This window comes from Sebastes umbrosus, chromosome 3 (genome assembly GCF_015220745.1).
Source record: "Sebastes umbrosus isolate fSebUmb1 chromosome 3, fSebUmb1.pri, whole genome shotgun sequence".
Taxonomy (NCBI): Eukaryota; Metazoa; Chordata; class Actinopteri; order Perciformes; family Sebastidae; genus Sebastes; species Sebastes umbrosus.
The window spans coordinates 22,353,280-22,375,818 of NC_051271.1; the positions used below are offsets into that span (position 1 = coordinate 22,353,280).

The 22,539-nt window shown below is 39.7% G+C and overlaps 1 protein-coding gene across 2 annotated transcripts in view; it reads left to right on the top strand.

Annotated features, from left to right (window-relative positions):
- The window catches only part of nr3c2 (nuclear receptor subfamily 3, group C, member 2), an 82,254-nt gene that overhangs the window by 41,818 nt on the left and 17,897 nt on the right, over positions 1–22,539 (top strand). Inside the window, exons 3-6 of one of the 2 annotated variants that reach the window (XM_037764597.1) lie at positions 5,243–5,379; positions 14,987–15,103; positions 19,901–20,236; positions 21,845–21,989. In XM_037764597.1, coding sequence (XP_037620525.1) covers positions 5,243–5,379; positions 14,987–15,103; positions 19,901–20,236; positions 21,845–21,989 — 735 coding nt within the window. The remainder of the gene's footprint in view (positions 1–5,242; positions 5,380–14,986; positions 15,104–19,900; positions 20,237–21,844; positions 21,990–22,539) is intronic. The other variant, XM_037764598.1, reaches the window with a different exon arrangement.

The window sequence follows — 22,539 nt, forward strand, 5'->3', positions numbered from 1 at the left end:
ATGGCAACTAATTGTTACGCCAAGCTCGGATGACTTCTGACCTTTTCTCGTGACCCATATTGACCTGTTTATGGGTAATGCAGATTATGAACTCAGAGGAACTCCGCTTCGACTGACTGCGGTTGTTATCAAGAGCAATCTTTCCGGATTCTGATAAATCTTTGACCATCCTTTCTGGTCTTAGCTCTCGCTGATTTAGCATTCCTTGCGCAGCTGAGAGAGGGAGGAGATATTTGAACCATTTGGAGAATGCTCCCAGTGTGACATCCGAATTACTTGTCGAAAAGCATGAGGCCAATTTTGAGCCCAAACATCTGTCCTGTGGTTTGGTCCTCGCACATTTTAGCGGGCACAGTTGGCTTCGTCTGGTTTAAAGCTCTCACATTTATTTTCCTTTGTCATTTCATTAATATCTCACCTGAGCAGCATGTCAGTGTGGGGTGCAGCGAAGAGGGCAGCAAGCAGATACAAATTTCTGCTTGTACATTTTAGTGGGAAGAAACAGGAATTGTGTACTCGCACTCATCTGTACCCTCATGGGAAATAAACAGCAACTAAATCAGTTGTTAGCTTTGTGTGTTATCTTTAAAGATGAAAGGACACTGAAAACAATGAAACCGCTGCCCTGGGGTTTCTGTAGGAAGAGAAAAAAGCAACAACTGGAGCGAAGAATGAGACCTTTGATCTGTGCAGTCAGTCCCATTGAGTTAGTCTGAGATTGTACCCAGAAATAGAGAAGACAGGGGTCGAGAAAAAAAGTCCCAGTTCACAGAAGTAGCCGGCACACAACTGCAGAACTTTCCATCTGTATTATTTTAGAGAAATTGAGATGGATTATTTCAGATTTATTTTCTCAAAAAAAGGAAAAGGATTAAGTAGAATTGTTTTGTGTGTTATACTGTACATTGCAGTTTCCTAAAATTAACAACTTCTTCTGCACTCCGGCTTTGTGTTTTCAGTATGAGATGAAGGGTGACACAAGGTCCTGCGTGCAGGAATTAACTGTTTGAACTACCAGCCTCAACAACAATGTTACTTCCAGACAGTGGCACATCATCTTTTAAACTTTAATTGAAACAGATAGAAATTGCAACCTCAGAATATTTTAAGCTTTGAAAATGACAAGCCAAACAAAGAGGAAATTCATTTATCGTGTCCTCGTGGTCAAACCACTTAACCACTTAACAACAACGTCCCAATTTTGATTCTGACTAGAGACCTTTGTTGCACGACAGTTTGAGCGTTTTGTATGAGGTTCTTGTTCATAGTCAGTGTATTACCTACAGAAGATGACCGTCGGAGCAGAAGGGAGTTACTGCACTGAAGCAAAGCAATGTGCTGCTGTGGACGGGGCCGGCAGCAAAACATATTTTAGCCACCAAAAACAAAAGGCTATCAGTTTAAGTGTACGCTATATTTAGAATATTTTCACTATTTTACCTTGGAGTCAGACAGCCCTTTCCGACGGGGAACTGAAGCCGTATCCATCTACGCTCTCTTCAAAGCAACCAGACTCCATTGAAAGAAACAGTCATTTTACCTCGCAGAACACGGGAGCTGCTGGTCTACCGCTGCCTCGATCGGTTAGTCAAATTCACACAATGACACAAACAAACTAATCGATCGAGGCAGCGGTAGATCAGAAACTTTTGCTTTGGTGAGAGCATAGATTACGGCTTCAGTTCCCCGTCGGAAACATAGACTGTATAGCTGTCTGACGGCAAGGGCAAATTTTGTAAATATAGTGTACACTTAAACTGATTTTTTTAGGTGGCAAAAATACATTTTGCTGCCGGCCCCCGTCCACAGCATTACATTCCTGTGGAAGGGGTGTGCCGAATGTCATCTACTGTATGTGATACACTGACTTCAAAACCCCAGAACTATCCCTTTTAAAAATTACATTATCATTCTTGCAAATACTGTACGCTGACAAACTGGTTAACATATCTACTGAAACAGACGGATTTGGGAATGTCTGGTAGCCTGTGTTTAGTTTTGGGCTACTGGCAGCCGTTGGTGCACAGTCACTGCAGCCCGGCCTGTCTGCTCTGGTTTCATAAGCAGAGAGAGTGAATGACCTATATACTTCTCTGAGGGAGGGGAAGTCACCTTGTTGGTGGACCAGCAGGCAGGCAGGCTGGCACGCAGCGACAAGGTTTTAATGTGCGGCACTATTAAAGAGTGGACCACTGACTGCATATTAGAAGCGGATACTTTAGACCTCTCGTATGCTGCTCGTGTTGTTCTTGGCCGTTAACTTTCTGGGGCCTTTTTTTCTTGCAGTCGATTTCTTTCTTGTTAACACTGCTTTGTAATGGTGTGAAAAGTCGAATGTATGGGGAGGGAATATTCAGCATATTAACATGCTGGAAAAACACATCTTGACAAGGATTGGATTTGTGCATGCACACATACACAGAGTCACATTAGCTGAAACCATGCGGCTCAGTGCCAGAAAGATCTAGTCAGACAAACACCTCACCAGAGACTCCTCTAAGCGTCCTAACAAATTGAATGTGTGTGTAGATGGACAAGAGGGAATTAGATCAGTGGTCCTGATTGTATCTGAGTGTGCTGTTGCTGTACCCCTTTCCAGCTAGTCCCCTGGAGGAAATGTGTGTGCATGAGAGAGCGTGCGAGGTAGAGAGACAGACAGAGGAGGAGAGAGAGTGCTTGGCAGCTGGTTTGATGAAGGATGTAAGGAGAATGTTAACCAGACAATCACCTTGCATGTTATTGATTGAGATGGGAGAGAGGTAATTAGAACAGAAAAGAAGGGGAAGCTGAGGCCACTTTTAATGTTTTGATACAAGGTGTTCTCTCTTTGTACCCGTCTACGTGTTGTGTTCTCTGTGTGCGTGTGGATGCACATTAAGGGAAATGTTTTATCAAAAATTGTATATCCTCATTTTTCCCGCACGTGTAGACCTATCCTTAAACACACGCAGCTTTTTATCTACTCAGAATGTGAATGTGTGTTCAATTTTTTATTACGTGTGAGAGCCAACTGATTCAGTGTCATTCCATTAATAAGTAGCATGAATAAGTAGCATACCCTACTATAATATAATCATCAATAGGGCGTGCTTGCTCTGCAAACTGATGAAACCATGTCATATTTCATACTAGACTGTACTGGGTGGCCTGTTCAAAACCAAAATTTGCCTTACATCTCCATTTAGCAGAGCTTGTTTTGAGAAATAGATTTAATCTTAACGTTCCTGTAAATGCATTGGATATAAATGCTTAAAAAACTTAATTTATGGCTTAGCATCGAATCTACACATTGTGTACTGCAGGGATGCTAAGCCATATTTGCTTTGCCCGGGGGCCACTTTTGCAAAATGCCAGGCGGGCAAGTTAATAAACAAACATTAATAATATTTATCAGATAAAATGAAACAACATTAAAACGGACAATAACTCATCTTTCTTTGAAATTCTTTATTTTCAAATTAACTGAGGGGTGCGAGGGATCTTCTCCTGGCACTTTTTCCTTTCTTTTTCTTTTTTAATAAACAAGCTCTATTAGTTTATTTTGATGCTTTTTTTTATGCACTCTGGCCCCTTATTTTATTTATTAATTTGTGGATGGGAAAATGGTTAGAGGGCCATCCAGCACCCTATCGCAGGCCAGATTGAAGCACACACTGGATATTTGAAGCCAATATTGATATTTGAGAGTTTAAAAAAATCTAAACTATTCTTTAAAAAACTCTATATATATATATATATATATATAAGAATATTTTAGATTTTTTTATGTGTATATACAGTACATATATATATGTGTGTGTGTGTGTAAATATATATGTAATTTCTGTATTTCTTTATTTTACATAAATACATAACATAAACAAACGTTTTGATAAGGAATCCTCAAATTTGGTTAGCAAAATATCAATATTTTATAATTCAAAAATAAACTTCTTGGTGCTCTCATACAAACTATGTAAGTGTTTGTCAAACATATCTTTGGCATTTCCGTAATGCAATTTCATGCTACTAATTGATACGATATGCGGTATCTCTAATGAGCGATAATACCCGTTGATATTGGCCCACCAATTTATCATTCGGGCTGTAATACTGACACTGTACAGTTGCTCTGCCAATCTGTATTGACAATAAACATAATTTATCAGTGACATTATGAATGTCATATTGCATTTTTTAATAAATATAAACTAACAAAGGTACTTCAACCAATGACATCTAAGCAGAAGTTTAACCAACTAATGGGCCAACATTAGGACAAACATACCAGAAGTAAGCCTTTATAAAACAGGAAATACAAGAAACTGATTATAAAAATAGTAATTATTGTTACATTTATGATCATCTGATAATTTACCTTGATATAGATTATAGATCATATAGTCCAGCCCTACTTTGTGTGCACTGCAAGTCCTTTTCAGTTCTTTAAACTCAGTAGTAAACTTCCTCTTTTGTTAATAGATTAACTACAGACAGACATCATCCATTACTTTTGACCTTTGACACCTATTACCATGACCCACATGGTCTCCTTCGCAGGAATAGGTAAACTGTAACTAACTGTAACTAATTCTCCCATTCAGCCCTGCATGAGTGAGAACATACTGCACATCCTGAGCTTTAATGGGCATGTAATTGTAGGAATCAGTCAGTAGTGAAAGCAGTAAATGATGCCAAAGTAAACAACAGAGCTGTTGCTCTGAGTAAATAACGACAACATGACATGCTACATACAGTACAGCTGCACACGTCAGTACTGATTCTCACCTTTGACCCTGAACCGGTTACACTGTTTACACTATTACACACTCAAATCTTTGCTCTATTGTGGTTTGTATTATTTTTGGCCAACACACTTTTTCCAGTGCCTCACTCTTTTTTATGCCAGAGGAGGGGACAAGTGTTTTGGATCCTACTTAAATTTGACATCCTGCTCTGTGTCTCTCTGCTTATTGAATTTAAATAATCTCCTCTATAATTCTGTCATTGTCGTCTCGGTAAGCCTGGTGAAGCTATAAATCAGTAGAGTGCAAAGCCCTCCTCTCTTGGTTGGCAGACATCTTTATGGCGAGCCACATAGTGCTGCTACTGTACTGTGGGTCGTAAAAACACAAGAATGTTTCTCAGTGTGTATCAGGCAATAACACTGTGAGGAAGGCGACTCTTTGCCCCAGCTTTGTTGTTGACTTTTGAAAATTCTCTGTTGATTTACGTCTAGTCTTGTGTGTTTGTGTCCTTTCAGCTCGCCACTGAGACAACCGTCCTCAACGGCCAAAGTGTGCCTGGTTTGTGGAGACGAGGCATCAGGATGCCACTACGGTGTCGTGACATGTGGAAGCTGCAAAGTGTTCTTCAAGAGAGCCGTGGAAGGTAGATATGGTATAAACTCATGTTTAAACAAGATATTGTGGTGGTTAGGTCTTTTCTGGGGTGACTGAGAGAGCTTAACACACTGCATCTTAAGAAAACACAAGCAAATGAAAAACAAAAAACACTTTGTCACGTATTTGACAAGACATCCAAATGCAAGCAAATTAAAAAACGCATAGGCAGCACAAAGAAACACACCGCAAATACAGAAAACACAAGCAAGTAGAGAAAAGCTGCAAGTCGCACACAACGGAATTAAGTTACAACCATAGACTGTATATAAGAAGTGGACATAGTCACAGTGACGTCACCCATTGGTTTGTGAATTGCCGTTTTGAAGCCATGAGTTCGGCATTTTAGCCGTTGCCATCTTGGTTTTTGCAACCAGAAGTGACACAAAACGGTGGAGCTAAGTACAACCGAATGCCAAATAAGACATTTTTAGGCGACCAAAATGTCTTTCATGAACTGAAAACACACTGTGAAAGGGTTAAAGTTGTAAGACGAAAACACATACAACTCCTAGACTGGATAACGCAGTGGTAACGACCTGTCAATCACAAGGTCACCACGCTCTAAAGCATCCCCTGCTTTATGGTCTATTTGACTCTAAAAGAGACCATAATTCACTGAATGAACATCATGCTGTATTGAAGAAGACTTGAAACTAGCGATTTAGACCATAAACTCATGTTTACTGAGGTAATATAAATAAAGTGAGTAGGGTTATTTTCTCATAGACTTCTGTACAATCAGAGGTTGCTCACTGATTGTTAATCAGCAAATTTCATTCATGTTGCATTACGGCAAAATTGGTTCTCACACTGTAAAACCAAATAAGTTCACAGTACTCAAAATGTTTGACGTAACTGATTACCGGAGAATATTTAAGTAACAGTTATATTTTTTTAAAGTAAATATTACATTAAAAAACACATGTTCAGGATTATTGGTGGATACTCTGCTCAATTTATTAACACTAATTGGGGGGTAGTGCCTTATGCCAAGTATGTTTAAATTTGTAGTACAAGCTTACAGCTTATCCTACTGGGAAATAACTCTGCTTTCAGTAATTTTCACATTTTTCAAATAATCACTTATTTCCTTATAGAATAGAGTTTGAAAGGCTCCCTCAGACAAAGCAGATGTGAAGCAGCCTGTTCTTTCCATTTAGGCAGCACACAGTGCCGACCATGTTTGCAAGAATTATCAACCACTAGACGATATTGGTTTTATTTACACTACACTGTTTTATGCAACAAACTACTGTTTACTCTCAGCAGACCTTGTATATATTTATATTTCCTAAAAGATCATTAAAATGACTGGTATAAACATTTATAGACTGAGCAAGCTGAGTGGCACATCAAAAAAAAAAAGAAAAATCATTCAGTAGGTAATTCTCCTGCAGCCGCCCTTTATGTTATATTTAGCTCAGGGAAAATCACAAACAGCCATAATGTGCTTTTCATTTTGTGCCTAAGGCGTTGGCCTCACTCATTAAGATGAGTGTTTGAATGCAAAACACACTCTTACAGTGCAGACGGAAAAAACACAAGCAAACAAGCCTGCCAGTCAGCCATCAGGCCCTCTAGGTGTTTTCCTGACCGTTGGAGGAATTGCACTCGTTCCCAATCACGTCACGCCTTAATTTGATGATATTTACACACCGTCATTACGGAGACCTGAAACCAGATTATGTGTCAGGGGTTATCGAATCAGACATGCCATTGTTCTTGCTTCCAGCGTGGCCAGCAGAGAGCCGTCGGCTGATACTAAAGATCTGACTTTGTGTGAGAGTGTTAGTCAAGTGAGGCTCTGAAGAGCTCAGGTCTCTTTAGGCTGTGTCATTTTACTACTGATACCCTATTTGTCTCGCTTATGAAGTATAATTATACTAAAATTGACTCATTGATTCTGTGATGCCCTTTAAATCTAACGCAGTGCTCTTTACTTTATGAGCATCTCCCTGTTTTTGATTGGAGTTTGATTCTGCACTGCCAAACAACTGTGTAAACTATGAACGCGTATTAATAAAGGCAGCCCATACAGCGGTGTGATGTCATCAAGGTTGCGTGCGACGTGTGCGCCCTTCTGATGTGCAAAGCGTGCTGTTACCTCACTTGACCCCTCCACAGCTGCTGCTGAGGTGGAAAGAGAGAGGTAAGGTGGAGGGTGAAAATAGTGAGAGAAGGATTTTGCAAAGTGAAGAGAGATAGAGGACAGTGAAACAGATACAGCGAGGGAGGGGGGGAGGAAGGACAAAGAAAAAGTCAGACGCAGACAGAGAGATAAAGAGAGGAGGAGCTGAAAGAGGGAGTAAGAAACAGGGAGAGGGATGGAAAACGATGTGTCAGCAGCGAGCGCCGGAGAGCGGTGTAAGTTAGGACGTGAGAAGACGTTTTACTCCTCCCCTCTCCAAGCATTTCCTCCTCCTTCCCCTCCTCTTTTCTCTCAAAGTTAAAAACTTACACTTGGCATGTGAGATATAAAAGAAGACTGCAGAGAGTGGGCATCTGTAAAAGGGGAATAATCCAGCCCATGCTTAATTTCCTTTGGCACCGCCTGCCTCAGGGGACAAAACTTTTCAGTCGGCTGTAGCTCATTAGACGACTAACTGGCTCGCAGCCCTTTACTACAGAGCTAGTTAGCATTCCAGAGTCATCAACAAATCGGATGAAATCCTCTGACTGTGGAGGGTCTGGTTTCCCCTTTATCCAAGTCAGACGAGTCATTGTTAGGTAGCTTTATTTTACATCACTGGAGCTTGGCGCAGTTAATCTTTGAAGTCTTCATGTTAGGTTTACATTTAGACCATCTGTTTGGAAGCTAGTGGGAAAGCACCCAAAATCTTGATAAACTCCTACCGGAGGTAGAACAAAGCACAACAATGTTTTTCATATTCTCTTAGGTCTCCTACATATGAAACGGATTCTTGTATAAAAATGTTTAACTGCAAGATTGACAGATATCGTGACACACCCCATAAATAAAAGTGTGGCCGAACGGGAGATGACACACCTGAACTCACGTAATTTGATAATGCAAGCTCTGATTGATCCCACTTTTGGTGCGATAGTGGGGACATGGTTTCTCTACATATGTGAATGAACAGAGTGTGAATATATTGATGCATTGAGGAAATACAGCGCTATGAACACACAGTACAATACGCGGAAATATCAAATATTAAGGTTTAATGCATGTATTCATTTACTTTTAGGCAGGCAGCTTATGCTGGGATTGTCTCAGTATCACTAAACAGGGTTTGCTAGAATGGTATGGTTGTGCTGAATCCAGCAATATATGATATGTAACTGTAGCAGGTATGGTCAGTGGTCAAATGTTCTTAATGCAAAAGTAGTAATTTGCACTGGTAAAACAAACTTTTAAGTATGAATATACTGTTTAACACCCATACAAAGACAAAACGTTGTCTGGTCTATTTTTTTCTAGCTTTCGCTCTTCTACAGGGTCTCCACAACTCAGACTTTCAGACATTCAACGACTTATGGTAGGTGAGAGCATCTGGAGGAAGATATCTCAAAAAATAAAGCACTTTTGGGGGTCTTCCCTCTCGCCTATATCTATTGGCCACATGGGCCTTTTACTGTCTACATCTGAGAGAAGAAAAAATATTCATTCCACTTGTCATATCTACCAGAAGGCACAGCCAACTGTGCACTATGAAGTTTATAACCACGGTCCCGGGAAACATATAGAAATACGAAATCATGTGCAAAGTGCGGACTGTGAGCTATTCAAAAATACCCTCAATTCATTCTTGAAGACTTCACATGCACACATTTCATAAAAGAAACATTCATCCACCTTCTCTCCTATTCAGCAAAGTGTCATCCCGTTTATCTCACACAGTATGGCAGCCACTATACTCACACATTTTAGTAAACAAACATAGAAGAAGGGCAATAACTTTTGGGAAGCTTACAAGTTTTGCAGTTGTATATTGCTGCTGTTGACTCAACTGTCACATGCAAACATGCAGCCAATTTATTGGCTCTATTGAAATGAATGAATTCTTCCGTACAAGCGTTTATCCTGCACTCCAGGTAAATGCCTTCTGACACAAAACAACAGTTCGTAAATATGTGTTATCATCGCTAATGAAATGTGGAAATAGCTGAATGCATTCATGTGTGCTTCTCTCCTGCATCCACTCCACTAAAGACTAGTTTGTTGATACAAGACAGCTGCACTCAATAAACGGCTCCATGTGGAGTGCATTTGAAGAGTTGAACGCTAGCTTATTATTCACATGTCATCAGTGGCTCGGCATGTCTGCTCTTTGCAATAATACCAGGCGCTGCTTTTAGCTCACTATAGCTGTTTTCTGCTGTTCTCTTATTGAACTGAGAGGTTTACAGACACATTAGTCAACCTTGTTATGGCCTCTCTGTGTTCTGCGATGTGACTGGGTCGTGGTTTCCATGGCGCTGGTGTCAATCTAAAAACCTATTCCTCGGTACCGCCTCTGTGGGAGAGGTCATCTGAGGACACGGCTCGCACTGTTTCTGCTTTGACAGGCAGCTCTGCCGTCCAATCGCATCTCTTTCAGCTCATGCCAGGGGAATAAAGGCCTCCCTCCCATGCCGGAGTGAATGCTTCAGGTTGTGTGTGAGCGGCTCATGTAACAACGGCTGGAGGGAAGCCATTTAGCAGCGTTGCCCAGCTCTACACCACACATGTCTCACATCAGAGCTCCTTTGATCAGAAACTGCAGACAACATACATACAAACACAATCACAGGCGCAAACTAACCATGAAGCACACATGCATGGACACGCACTTCTTCATAAGTAGTATAGGCATTCAGGTGTACAACGTTAGGGAGAAATTAAATCTGCAAAGCTTACTGTAAATATGTGTGTGACCCACATTGCTAATAGGCATTTAGGTTGGAGAATGCAGCCTGAGGAAGGGTCTCTCTAATGCAGCCTAGATACATTTACAGTCACAGTATGTGTTTGCATTTTACAGCCTTGCTGCTTTAAAAATAGACACATGGGCACACTTCTTTTTTTTTTCACTGATAAATTGTTTAGCATGTAAAATATTAGAATAAAAATTAGGGGAAACAAAAGCTAAGTTGGCATCTCCAACTTGCTTGTTTTGTCTGACCAAGAGTCCAAAACACAAATGCATTCAATTTACAATGCTATGAAACACAGCACATCCTTACATGTGAGAAGTTGGAGCCAGGACATTTTTGTTTAGTGTTTTTGCTTGATAAATTACTTAAATATGTAATTATTTAACTTGCTGTTGCTTAGTTTCTTTCTTCTTCAAATGACTAATCAATTAATTGACAAATTATTTCAGTACAATATACAGTATTATTCACAGCATTTTGTACAGATGCAAGGTATCCTCATACAACAGTTCCTATGATATCTTAAAGTTATTCCTAATTTTTCACGCTTTTTTGCTTCACGAGTACGTGGATTACATACACATATGATGATATAACTCGCTCATATATATGCACACGCTACTTCCTCCATGCCCTCAGTTCCCTTGGCCTGGGCTGACCAGCAGCAGGCCTGATGGCTCCTCAGTGGATATAATCTGACCTCCATCTCTTCCTGCTCCCCGGTGATACCTTTGTTCTTTGACATCAATGCAAAAAGGATTGAGTACAGTCAGTGGGTTACACCTTTTGTGTTCAACCAAATAAGCAGAGACAATCTGATGGGCTTTATCAGTGTATTCACTGATGACTGGTTAGTTAAAGATACAGTATGAGTGTTGTGGCTTTACTTTTAGTCTTAGTGTAACCCATACAAACTGTACATGCACAAGTCACATGTAGTAAAGTAGCAGCAGAAAAAAAGCATAGTTACACAATTAAGTGTAATTAGTACTCTCAGCACTAGTACTAAAATATGAGTTAAATATTTCAAATAGGCATCCAAGTGATGTTTCAATAGACACATAGATTATGTTCTCAAAACAGCTTTGATGAGAAAAGAGGTACAGAGGAGGGGGCATATTTCTAGAGCTGCAAAGATTAATCGATTAGTTGAAATTTAATCGTCAACTATTTTGATAATCAGATCGATTAATCAGTTTGAGTAATTTTGTTTAGAAAAAAAGTCAAAATTCTCTGATTCCAGCTTCTTAAAAAGGTAATATTGTGACAGTAAACTGTATATCTTTGAGTTGTGGACAAAACAAGACATTTGAAGACGTCATCTTGAGCTTTTGGAAACACTGATCGACAGTTTTTACCATTTTCTGAAATTTTATAGGCCAAACAACTAATCGTTTAATCGAGAAAATAATTGACATATTACGACAATGAATAAAATCCTTAGTTGCAGCCCTACATTTTTCTGTTGTAACCCTATCTGAAAACACTTAGCAACGAGCACTCTTTGATTTATTTCATTTGGAGGAGTCAAATGTGTTTTTAACCTCTAGTTGTAAGACAAATGTTTTTGATTTGTACCAATGCATAACTGATTGTCTTGACAAACAGTTGGTAGAGTGGTGAAATTAACTTATAATGCATTGTGAATGAGAGTACTGTAAAACAGCTTTTGGATTGCTTTTATATCATAAACACTGCCATAACTGGCTGTTTTTGTACATTAGACACCTCTAAATACCATATTGAAGCCTAAACAATGAGTCAACGCATTATGTGCAAAGGCAGCAGATGGTGAAAATCTTTGTGAGAAGGAAATGCACAGGACAACGGCTTTGAGATATATAGCAGACTATTATAGAAGTAGAGAGATTAGTAAACAAAATAACAGCTTCTATTTACATCCTATTTCAACTTCTGCACCCTCTTTTTTTATAACGATCCAGACAGGGAAACTTAGGCCTAATTGTGTAGAGCCACATCCAACACAGCTGTTTGTGTGTTGTCCAAAGAAGCGGAGTAGCAGTGCTATTGCAAGGCAGTGATTTGCATACTGCTGGCCCAGTGGTAACAACAATTACATCTCTGAGAGGCCTGTTTTTTTTCTGGGTTGTTTGGTATTTTTGTTGGCTATGTAATTTAGGTTGCAATAAATACCGATGAATGACGATCACAGAATTGAGCGAATGCTTTGTGGGTGGATAATTGAATGGCATTAATCTGTGAGAGTGACACACATGCTTTAGTTATATGCCATCTTGCGTCTGCAGGACTGGCTTGCAACTAAGAAATGTGCAGCTACGACTAAATGCCATTCAGAGAGTCACAGTGGTACTATTGATGTGGGTCAGCTACTGTATCTGAGAGGCTGTTTACACAATCGGGGGCCTGACCACTTGTGTCTAGTGGCTATTCAAATATGTCAGGTTAAAGGCTGTATTTTAGCAAAGGCCTGAAGTCTGTCTGTCTATTGTTAAGCAGATGCTCTGTGTGCTGGTGGCATGACTTTTTTTTTTTAGGATTACTCTTGTTAAAGTGGGGTCCCCACAGGAGAGAGTATTTCCCTTTCAAAAGGATGTCCTCATAACTGATGTACGCTGGAGCTGACAGACAACAGAGACTACTCAGCGGGTTGTTGCCAGATTGTGAGATCATTAGCTAAAAGTAGACGCGAGTGGACTCCATTAAAAAACTCTTAGGGGTTGCCATGTAATGGAGAATGCTAACAGAGAGTGCATTGTACTACCAGAAGACAGGAGTTTTTAGAATTATGTCAATTTTAATACAGTATCTGAGGAATCTTTTGAAGTATTATATGAAAATATCTTGACAGGATGTGGATGTTTTTATTGCAAAAAAACAGAATATTTTTGGGTATGATGCACATGAGAATATGACTCAAAATTACTTCATAAATCAACCACTTTCATAGGAGATGAAAGGAGATTTTTTTTTTTTAATTTTACAATACAATACATTTTCCAAGGTAAGACTGAAAAAGTAGCATTCATCAGTAGCCCGCCACGTGCTGGGTTGATAAGCAAATGCACATATCAGAGGTAAACATGCTGTGCGAGGGCATGCGAGTGCATGCACACACAGTGCATAAATAAACAACTTCTCTCCCTTTTCAGTAACACATACAGTCGCGCGCACACACACACACACACACACACACACTATCGGACTACAACTTTGCCTGTCTCATAAAGTGTATTTCACTCTAACAGTTATTAACAAGATTCACGGGAATGAGCAAAACAGTTGACAGGAAGGCTCCAGAGTTTTCAGGATCGCCGATTGGTCCGGCCCATCCAAGCGAGAGTGTGTGTGTGTGTGTGTGTGTGTGTGTGCGTGTGTGCATGTGTGTGTGTGCATGCACGAGGGGGGTGGGGAAGGGGATGGCTGCGTTGTGTTTCCTGTGTCGCAGTTTACTGTTTTTTAGAGCAAGAAAAATGGGCTTATGTAACGGTCATGTGATTTAGCCAGAAATAGTGGTGGGGCTACAGCTGCTGCCTCTCCTCCTGCAGCTCGGTTCCTTGGCTTTTGGCAGCAGCCAGACAGACACACTGCGCACTACTCCTGCTAGCTCGGAAAACAACTTCTGCTCAGTCCTACACACAAATACAAATACTGTACTGTGGATGCAACAAACGCAATGCACAGAATGTACATGTTTGAGCAAACTGCATGTAAACATCGCACAAGCTTTTCACGCTAAAACACGAGTCTGTGCCAGAAATCTTTTCTGAAGAAATTAGATGAACATGCAGGGAGGTATACTTTGACCTGTAAACATGCATCCATACACACCATCTGAGATGTACACACACTTTTAGCATCACCACTAATAGAGCTAAGCCGTGTACTGGGGTCATTGGGGTCACTACACCACACTCTACCACTCCATCTGGGTTGTGTTCCATGTGTGTGTATTTGTTTGTGAAAGCAGATACAACATTTGCAGTTTTTTTTTTTTTTAAATTGCCAAGTGGAGCAGCTTTGGCTATGCATGTGTACGTGCGTGCATGTTGTGTGTGTGTGTGTGTCTACGGGAGTGAGAGTGAATGACTGTATGTGTGCACGAGCATGAGCCTGCCTGTGTGTGGGCGTATGGCGCTCTGAGGCTGGCGGACGTGTGGAAAAAGGGAAAAAAGAGGGATGGAGACGCAGGCGTAGAGGAGGAGAAGAGTGGAGGAGGAGAGGAGCTGTACAGTGAAGAACTAGTGGAGCGGAAGGAAGCGCTCTGAAATGGGAGATCATTGGGTTTAGCTAAGGGCTAGGCAGGAGGCAGGAGGGATTCTCGCCATGTTAGCATCACTGTCAGGAATAGTCTAGCTGCAGCCAGTGTCCTGGTTCCAGCGAATATTAATACACTCGTGCCGTATACTGTAAAATACACCGTTAGTCATGCATTGTAGAATGTGAGAGCGGAATAATCACAATTTCAATCATTTTCACAGTGTTAATCATGAAATGGAGATCTCTGATATTGCCAGACATTTCACTGGTTTCTGTGTTGACCTACATTACAAACAGTCACCGACGGAGACTTTACAGTAGAATTAAACATTTACTTCTGCTCATGTAATCACATTTATACAAATATTATTCCGCATTGCATAAGTTAGCCTCCTTTTCTTTGCTGCATATCACTTTGAAAATATCACAGCTGCTGTTCTATGTCAAACTGCATCGTACTGACGCCGTGTCTTGTCTTTCTGTAGGTCAGCACAACTACCTGTGTGCCGGGAGAAATGACTGCATCATTGACAAGATCCGAAGGAAAAACTGTCCAGCATGTCGCGTACGGAAGTGTCTCCAGGCCGGGATGAACCTAGGAGGTGAGGAGTCACACCCTCATTACATATTCGCCCTGTCACGTGTCCCAGATGTGACATATGAGTCAGCCTCGCTCTGCTTATACGAAATGATGGTTATGAAAAAGTAGGTCTTGCTGTAGTCACAGGAGGCCCAAGGATGCTGAGTCATAGGATGTTTGTGTGTATGTGTGCGCATATAGTATATCTGAGCCCAATATGCATAATGCATCTACTGTACAGAAGGTGTAGATCTACAGTACTCTATACGATGCCAGCTGACGAAGCCTGCAGACAAGTTACAGTATTGTATTATGAGGAAAGACGACACTGCAGATGAGAAGAATGAATGTATTCATTTATTGCTACTGGCTTATTCCAATTCAGGGTCGCAGTGGCACACGCAAGGCTAAAAGCATACTTGATAGGTTTTCAGTCCATTAGAGTTATTGAAATTACAAATTTTATTCTCCCCAAGGAAGCCAAATTTGAATGCGAATGTATAGAAACATTTGGTAGCGCTGTGAAATTACTAACTAAAATAAATGTGGCCAAAGGGGAAAAAAACATGCAGCTGCTGTTACATAGAGTAGCCCGAGTTGTCTGCTTCTTGCTTGTTAGTGATTTATTTTTGTGTCTTCTAAATGAATCCAAAGTGAAATCTTTGCAAATTGGAATGAGCTGGAGTTAATGAATGCATATGGAAAGGTCCTCAGACTTTAGACTCACACTAGCTGCTCATTTTTAAGCAAGATTCCTAGACTTGCTGTCGAAATGACTGTAAAGTTGTTTCTCTTAAATGATCATCACCTAATTAACTGGCCCGCTGATTACATCTTACCCTGTGGCATATGACATTACAACAAACTTGCACCATTTTAGTGTCATTAAATTATTTTCTTTGCGATTTTATCTCTTCAGATATGCAATGAGATGAAAGTGTAAAAGCAGTGAATATTGAATATCTTAATCCTTGTGGATATGAAAAGTCTGCCATGTGGAAATGCACTAGAACTGTCTGCTGTCATGTCAAATCAAGTTTAATTAGCCCGATATCACATAAAAGATTTAAAAGGACTTTACAGGCCCACAACATCTCAGGCTCTCTACGGCTGGAGTCCTCTACGAACTTAGCGATGGTTTGCTTTATTAAATAGCTACAGGAAAAAGGTTCTCATTTCTTATTTTCCCCCATAAGAGTTTTTCTGATGAAATGATGACGGTGATGAACGTTATTAAACAGGATAATCATTTTAGCACTTGTTGTTATGCACAGTTAAATGTTCAAGGAAACCCCAGGTGTTCACAGAAAATAAACACATTCAATTAAAGACGCAATATAACAAACATGGGACTACTATTATCAGTGCGGTGTAAAAATGCAAAATGTGTTTTGTCTGGAGGGGTTTCTAAAACAGCAGTCAGATTGCTTGGTTATTGTCAACATATAAAGAGTAACGTGCTCACAATGAGGACAAAAATGACTAAAGATTTCAGTGGTGAGAATACTCTTGTCTACGTTTTGTTAAAGGCCTGTGCCTTTGAATGTTACATTCAAATGCACGACACACTTACCTTGGAACCGATCCAAACCTTTCATAGTACAACATAAAATAAACAAATGGGCTCTGATTGGGAAAATAAATTCCAGAAAAGCACTTTATGTTACATTTTCTGCACTGTTAATGTGTGATCGCTTATTTTTATGGCCAATTTGATTTGCTTGTATATATTTCAGTCAACAAAACTAATGTGGAACGGGTGTATTATTGAGTGAATAATGCAGAGTTTTACAGTCTATGCTTTGACATCATCACTCTCCACAAGCATACACCCTGTTCATGCACAGAGGAGATCGGAGAGTGACAGTAATAAACTCACTCACAGCCAAGGGAATGAGAGCCTACAGGTGGACGCTGGGATATGAGCAGCAGCAGTGTTGAAGTGGTGTTCGGAGCAGTATACATGCAGCAGCAGCATAGCAGGGCAGAACTAAAAGTGGCAGTAGGCAGTATATTTTTGGCATCATTGGGCAAAAATTCCATAATAACCTTTCATCATATTGTAATTCAAGTGTTCTGAGTGATAACTAGACTTCCGCACCTCCTCATGGCTCTGTTTTCAGGCTTTAAAAGATCAACAGAATATTGATTCATATATCATCAGCGCTGCCTGGTTTGACCATTTGGTCGGAGTTCGCGAGTGATTGACAGCCGACTCTCATAGACAGCAGATGGACAGCAGACCTCAGATCAGCTCTTACTGCTTGTTTTCCTCCGGTCTGTGAAATCTTGCAGATGCCGTTAGGAGCACCGGAGGACACAGAGGCACATGATTTTGTTCAGGTTACCTGTTTCATGAACTACTGTCACGATATAGCGACCGTTTTATAAAAATAACTTGTTTTAATCATATTTTCTCCAATCTCGCCTACTTCAGCTTTAAGAGTGGGCACAACAACGTCATCTTAAACAGACCACCCTATGTCACTCAATCACTCATGTATAACACTGTCACTCCTCTAAATCAAGCCAAGCCCAGCGCTGACACAACGAAGGAGTGACAAAAAACAAACCTATGAAAACCACATTAGTGAGCCTGAGATACAGCTATAACTGACTTTGTGTCCAGCCACCCTAAGGTTACCCTCTGACGATGCACCTCCAACAACTTGATATCTCATACTGAATTGAAATGGATAAATTTAAACCAAACAATCCACCATCCATAAATCATATACAGACACGTCAACTTAGCAGCAGATAATTGTTAACTTAAGCATATTACAAGCACAAAAACATGACTTGGAGTAAACACATCTCTTTCTAGTGAAATGTTATGTAAGCGGCAGATGACCGTGAGTCATAAATAAAAGCTTAAAGGAGTGTGGCTGTATGTTTGGGTAGCAGCAGTTGAACCCACTAAGTAGAAGCTCAGCTGTTTAGGTCTGATTTTGATATGAAGACAAGTAAAGAAAGCTTCCCAATAGGTAAAAGATACAAATATTTCTGTACTCTGGTAAATATCAAGCATGTGGAGATAAGTGCTTGAAGCCAGCTGTGTAAAGGACAACAGTCATGTTTCTATTCCTACTGCCAATATACACTAGTAGTATCACCTACTACAGACCTGGGCAGCCGTGGAAAGTAACTAAGTTTAATTACTCAAGTACAATTTTGAGGTACTTTACTTGAGTAATTCCATTTTATGTTACTTTATACTTCTATTCCACTAAAATTCAAAGGCAAATATTGTACCTTTTTTTTTACACCATTACATTTATTTGACAGCTTTAGTTACCTTGCAGATTTAAATCATTGATACAAAATATAAATAAACTAAGAAGTTGAGTAATGATATATTACTACTATATAAGCTATCCTACAATATATAAATAATTAAAATGTGCTCCACATTTACCAGCTGAAAAAAAATAGTGATGAACACATTAATGCATAAATAATTATAATCCATTAATATTATATATATATGATTCTGAAATCTGCCAAATAAGTCCTTGTACTCTTGGTACTTTCAGTATATATATAAAGTATAAAGTGTATATAAACGTGACTACATTTTATACTAATACTTTTGTACTTTTACTGAAGTAAGATCTTGAATGCATTACTTGTAACAGAGTATTTCTACACAGAAGTATTGCTACTTGTACTTAAGTAAAAGATCTGAATACTTCCACCACTGGACCCATAGCTAGCTAATTACAGGTAAATACAAAACAATCAACAGATTAGCATAAATCAGCTCATTCAGTCACTATCTAGCTATATTGTTAGATAGGAGCAGAAACTTGGCAGCCGACAGATGAAATATGTTCCAGCAATGACCGGTGAGCGAGTTCACTTACTAACAAGCCTGTACTATTGACAAGCTTCACAACAAAGCTGAAACACACAAGAAAAAAAGCCACCAACAGCAACATGACTGGCTTTTCCCAAAAGTTGTCTCATCTGGGAAACTTCTCTCAAGAGGACTTGTTTATGGTCTTGTCATGGACAGTTAATCCAAAGTATATGAAAGTGAAACCTAGGTTTAATGTGTTTCATTCTGAGTTTCTTTCTTACATAACAGCCCTTAAACTCTTAAAAAACAAAAAATGCATTGAAACTTCTTAGTATAATAGAAGAATATGAATTACAGGTACAGCCCAGTAGACATTTTAATGAAGCAGCAGCACTGGCAGAGCAAAATACTCTTTACTCGATGAATTGTATGAATGTATAGCATGTATGGCGTAAGAATTTATTCTTAATGACTTGCTTGGTTAAACAAGGTTAAATGAAAAATAAAAATGAATGTATGTATTTGTTCTTTGCTTGTTTATCATTCCCCCAAAAGATCCCCATCTATCTGTGTATGACGAAAACAATACTATTATGTGCTTTTGGTTTTACTTAACTTCATTCCAGATGGACACTTTTTTCCAATTTCTGATTCACATCCTAACATTTAGAGTTACAACTTCACAGAAGTTATATCTAAAGTTATAGAGAAATAAAGTTATAACCTTAAGATACATAACAGATTTCCTTGAAAATTGTACTGTGGAAATTTGATGAGCACATCTTTAACACTGGTGAGAAATTAAAACATCCCATTTATATTTAATAACAGTAGACATTGTTAACTCAAATTTTTGCACCCAGTTACTTTTATACATAATATATATATATATATAATTTCTTTTTTTTAATTATACCTGTGCAGTATCTGTCACACTGTAATTATAACCTCAGATCATGAGTGTAAGAAATGCCACCACCAACAATGTGTTAATGAGGGCTGTTGTGTTCCCCACAGCACGAAAGTCCAAGAAGTTGGGGAAAATGAAGGGTGCCAGCGAGGACCTGCCGGGCTCTAAGGATGGCCAAACTGCCACAGGAGGCGGTTACCTGTCCTCGGAGAAGGAGCTCAACGCCAGCGCTGCCAATGCCCTGGTGCCCCACGTGTCTGGGGTGGTCACACCTTTTCTGCCGCCCTCCATCTGCAGCGTGTTGGAGCTGATTGAGCCTGAAGAGGTGTACTCCGGCTATGACAACACGCAGCCTGACACCACCGACCACCTGCTGTCCAGTCTCAACCGCCTGGCCGGAAAGCAGATGGTCCGCATGGTGAAATGGGCCAAAGTACTTCCAGGTTAGTGACCACTAGAGTGCTGGGATGAGTCCTAAATACTGAAGTTTTTAAGCCAGAATTGGAAAGAAGTTGAAAAAACGCCCTCACAGATACATGTAATGAAAATAAGGTGTGTAACTCATATTATATTTTATGGAAATGGTTGGAGAATTTTAGGTTGTACTTGCTTTTAAAAGTAAATAAGATGATTAAAATAGCTTGTAAATCCAATAAATTGCATATATCAGTGCAATACAATGTCTTTTACCATGCAAATTGACTTGTAAATGACAAAACAATTAAATTTAGTCAGTTTTATTTATGGATGAGTCAAAGAAAATGGTAAGTCGTAAACATCAGTTTAGACTGTAATTGTGTACTGTTTTAATGAAGATAACATGCCTACGTCTTCACTTTTGATGTCTTCATTTTGAGAATGCAACACTGCTAGTTTCATCAAGGGGCACACAATTTTAATTTAAAATATTAGGTCAGGAAATGATCCCGTAAAGCTTCAACAAGATTAAGAAGGGAATCCTATTTTACCATTAAAACAAATCAAGATTACGATTTCCAAACAGAACTCATTTACATTATCGTTGTCAGATGTTACGTTGAACAGAAGATCTAAATGTCTATCGCATTAATTTTTTACCTATAAACCACAGCACTGCAAGGAAAAATGGGAGAAACAAGTTCCCCTAAAATGCCAGTCAGTGGGAGACACATTGAAAGATGCCTCACAGGTAGCTCTTTGAGGCAGTTTAATTTGCTGTATTGCAAATATTTGATACCTCCACGGTGTCTGCTTGCCATATCCGGACGTATAAATAGAAGGGGAGCCAGACAGAAGGGTCAAAATGAGTGCCTTCGACTTTCAGATATGCCACTGCCTGCATTCAGCTAACATTTGGATGTGGCAGGTCTAACACACATGGAACTATATCATCAGTACCAGCAGTAGATTTGCAGTTAAGTCAGACTTGTTTGTCAATTAGCGCGTGATGTCTAGGTATCTTTAAAGTTGCCTGAAAAAAAGATAAATTATAGACATCAAACTACTAAATTCATATTTTAATTACCAGCCAGCCCTGCATTGAATACACAGTGCCAAGCCAGGCTTTTGACGTATACATTTTCTACTACAAAATATAGTTTTCTGTCTTTATTGTATTTTGCAGAGTGACATGCATATTGACTAAAATAGTCCCTAAGCCTCGATAAGTCACTTGTGTGTCCTCAGTTGGCCTATGTTTTGCATGAGGAGGAGTTCCTTGCCAGAGTTTGATTGAGAGTTTGGCAAGTTTCCTATTCGACTCTATTTTTGGAGCTCCATAGACAACACGCCAATAACCGGAGGCCTTGTGGGATTTGCGTATAACAAGAATGGGTGAATACTTCTCAGTGCTTATCATGTGTAAACAACTATTGCCACAAACAAAAAAGCACACTGTAGCAAAGACACACGGTGCGTAATGCACGTGAGCAGACACACACAGGTGCACACACGCATGCACCCGGCTGCATAAATGCAGCTCAAATTGGTGCTTAAATCCAAATGGTTTAAATCAGTGTGTGAGTATTGTCAGCTTGCTTTCTTCTCATCGGCTACATCTGTGTCTGTTTTAGGTTTCCGGGGCCTGCCCATTGAGGACCAAATCACCCTGATCCAGTACTCATGGATGTGTCTGTCCTCCTTTTGCCTCAGCTGGCGCTCCTACAAACACACCAATGGACAGATGCTCTACTTTGCCCCTGACCTCGTCTTTAACGAGTAGGTCCACACCTCCATATCTGCAGTATACCGCACACTTCACGCTGCTGTTATTAAAGTGTACCGGTCCTGACATTTAGCAGTAGCCCAGATATTAAATTTTTTTTTTGGGTCATACATAATTTATATTATCTTGTTTTCAAAATGTAACAAAGAGAGGAGGTCACCGTGGTACCATTTCACTTGTTTAATAGCACCAAGCACCAAGATTTAGCAGACATATTTCTATGAATAGAATACATTTGATGTTGTCTGATGTCCTGCGGGATCACCAACACACAAACATGTCTACTACAGATGTGAGATTTGTTTTTCAGACTATATAATTAGTAGAAACAGTAATTGGTTGAACAGTCAGGCTTTGTCTTAGTAGCTTCTGCTATTTTCAGCTGCTCATCACATGCAAATTTATGCATAAACATCAATTTTGCAAGTGGAATTTGGGGAGTAAGGATTGTATTTTCCTGCTGTACTATTCTGAGCATCCCATTAACATACCTGAAAACTATTCAAAGGGACCAAAATGAGGGGTTTGTTTTGCAGCGATGCC